This window comes from Sinocyclocheilus anshuiensis, unplaced genomic scaffold (genome assembly GCF_001515605.1).
Source record: "Sinocyclocheilus anshuiensis isolate Anshui unplaced genomic scaffold, SAMN03320099.WGS_v1.1 scaffold21, whole genome shotgun sequence".
Lineage (NCBI taxonomy): Eukaryota > Metazoa > Chordata > Actinopteri > Cypriniformes > Cyprinidae > Sinocyclocheilus > Sinocyclocheilus anshuiensis.
In genome coordinates this window covers 417,338-419,769 of record NW_015536472.1, presented here as the reverse complement: position 1 = coordinate 419,769, position 2,432 = coordinate 417,338, and the positions used below count along the sequence as shown (strand labels likewise).

At 40.8% G+C, this 2,432-nt stretch overlaps 1 protein-coding gene and 1 pseudogene across 1 annotated transcript in view; one reads left to right on the top strand and one right to left on the bottom strand.

Annotated features, from left to right (window-relative positions):
* Positions 1–1,206, bottom strand: part of LOC107701315 (tubulin-specific chaperone E-like) — a 9,349-nt gene extending 8,143 nt beyond the window's left edge. The window contains exons 1-3 of the mRNA XM_016503336.1: positions 1,071–1,206; positions 907–991; positions 207–383 (exon numbers count right to left, since the gene is read on the bottom strand). Coding sequence (XP_016358822.1) covers positions 207–383; positions 907–991; positions 1,071–1,164 — 356 coding nt within the window. The 5' untranslated portion in view covers positions 1,165–1,206. The remainder of the gene's footprint in view (positions 1–206; positions 384–906; positions 992–1,070) is intronic.
* Positions 1,207–2,140: 934 nt separating this feature from the next.
* The window catches only part of LOC107701939 (RNA-binding protein 34-like), a 4,806-nt pseudogene continuing 4,514 nt past the window's right edge, over positions 2,141–2,432 (top strand).

The window sequence follows — 2,432 nt, the reverse complement described above, 5'->3', positions numbered from 1 at the left end:
ACACACTGGCCCAGCTAACCAATCACAGCACACACTGTAAAATATGTGAAAAATAATGTGTTTTTCGAATAACCTAGTATGAGAGCCTGTTCTAGTACACCCCCAAAACAAAATCAAGACTTTGTAAAAGAGCATAATAGGACCCCTTTAAGTGGTATACAGTGGTGTAAATATGAAACACAACAGTTTACAAAAACAAATGTCACCTCTGTTTCTGCTTGACGTCCTCAAAGCCGACCATCATCACGGTTCTGCTGGAGATCTTCAGATCTTCTCCGATAGCCTCCTGTAGTTCCACCTCGTAGCGCTGCTTCAGAGCCGTCACGTAATCCACACCAAAACTGGCCTTTTTGGGCCGAACGAACGAGCCGCCCTTTGGGTGTCTGATGGAGAACACAAACAAGCTGTAGTTCACTTCCAGAATAAAAACCTCCTGATCATTTACTCACCTCCATGTCATCCGAGATGTTCAGGTCTTTCTGTCTTCAGTCGCAAAGAAATGAAGGTTTTTGAAGAAAACGTTCCAGGATTCGGTAATACAGGATTCCAGCCGAGTGAGTCTTATCTAGAGAAACCATCGCTCATCACTAACTTTGTGGTTATAAAGTATATAAATGTTTATTTTTTAATAACGTGAGCGATGGTTTGGCTAGATAAGACTCTTATTCCTCGGCTGGGATCCTGTAGAGCTCTGATTGCCCCGTTGGACCCCATTGAAGTCCATTATATGAAGAAAAATCATGGAACATTTTCCTTAAAAACCTTAATTTCTTTGCGACTGAAGACAGAAAGACATGAACATCTCGGATGACATGGAGGAGAGTAAACGATCAGGACATGTTTACTCTGGAAGTGAACTACTCCTTTAATATCACTGACTGTAGTTGTTTTGTCACTGATGAGCACCTGCAGGTGAAGTATCGCACTCCTTCATGACTCCCGTCGTGTTTTCCTCTCTCTGGATCATCCCACTCCACTCCCAGCCACACACCTGCAGAGAAGACAGAGGAACATCAAACTGATTGTGAACAAGCTGAACATCATATAATGCTGAATGAACGGAGACGGACCTGCGGTGGGAGGAACCGGACCCACATAACGGACTGTTCCTCTCTCTCCATCACAGCTCACCCGTCTGCCCACAGCATCCTCCTGAGTCTTCATCAGACGACGAGGATGATGAGGATCTGTATCAATCACTGAGAAAACGTGAGAGACAAATCAGATCGAACCATCTAAAATCACTTTTTTTTGCACATCGGGATCATGAAACCCGAACGCAACATATATTACTATACTAACAGACCCTAAAAAGCATTAAAGCATCATAAAACAATTCAATTATTTACATGAAATTATAACAATATCTGAAACTAGATAAAAAAAAGTTCGTCAAGACAAACCTTGAGAAAGCCTAGCCTGAAAGTTTGAAGCTGCTGTAAAAGCTTGAAGTTTGAAAATTTTGTTTAGATATTAGATAGATGTTAATAGCATGTGCTAGCATGATTAGCATGTTAGTAGCGTGTTGCTAGCATGTTGTTAGCATGTTCTTAACGTGATTAACATGTTGCTAGCATTATTAAACATATTGATAACATCATTTAACAAGTTGCATGTTTTAACATGATTAACATGTTGTTAACATGTTTTAGCCTGATTAGCATGTTGCAATAAATGTTCCTGCATCATTCCTACCTGCAGAACCGGCAACAGGAAGTGACGTCACGAGGTCCCGCGCCTAATGCCGCGCCGATGAGAAACACCCCGTGGCTTCGGGAGCGCTGCTGTTAGAGTTGTTACACGCGTTTCAGTCAAACAGATGATAAAATAATATATACATGCTCTTTTTCCATTTACACGCGTGTATTTGATATTTTTATGGAGGAGCGAGAATTAATCCGCGCCAGGAACTGATAGTCAGTAGTCGTGGTTTCCGGGAGGCCTGCGTGAAGAGCTTCAACATCAACATTTAGCGCGTTGAAGTTTCTGAAACATCTGCCAGGCTCAAATGCGTCAGAAATAATGAAAAGACTGATAGCCTGTCAGTAATGTTAAATTTTGATGAGGTCAAATTACCTGAGAGAGTATATTTAGGCTTTGTGAGCTACAGTGTCAGGCCATACGTTCCCCCGCCGCTAAGATGTTACAAATGCCAAAAATTCGGTCACGTAGCGGCAGTGTGCAGAGGCAAACAGCACACACACACACACACACACACTCACTCACTCACTCTCTCACAAACACACACACGAGTATGTGAGTATGTGTACACAAATATATTAAAGTATATTAAAATAGAAAATCTTTATTTTAAATGATGATAATAATATTTCACATTTTTACTGTTTTTACTGTATTTCAAGATTCAAGACTTTTATTTGTCACATACATGGTTATTTTATTTCTGATCAAATAAATGCAGCCTTGATGAG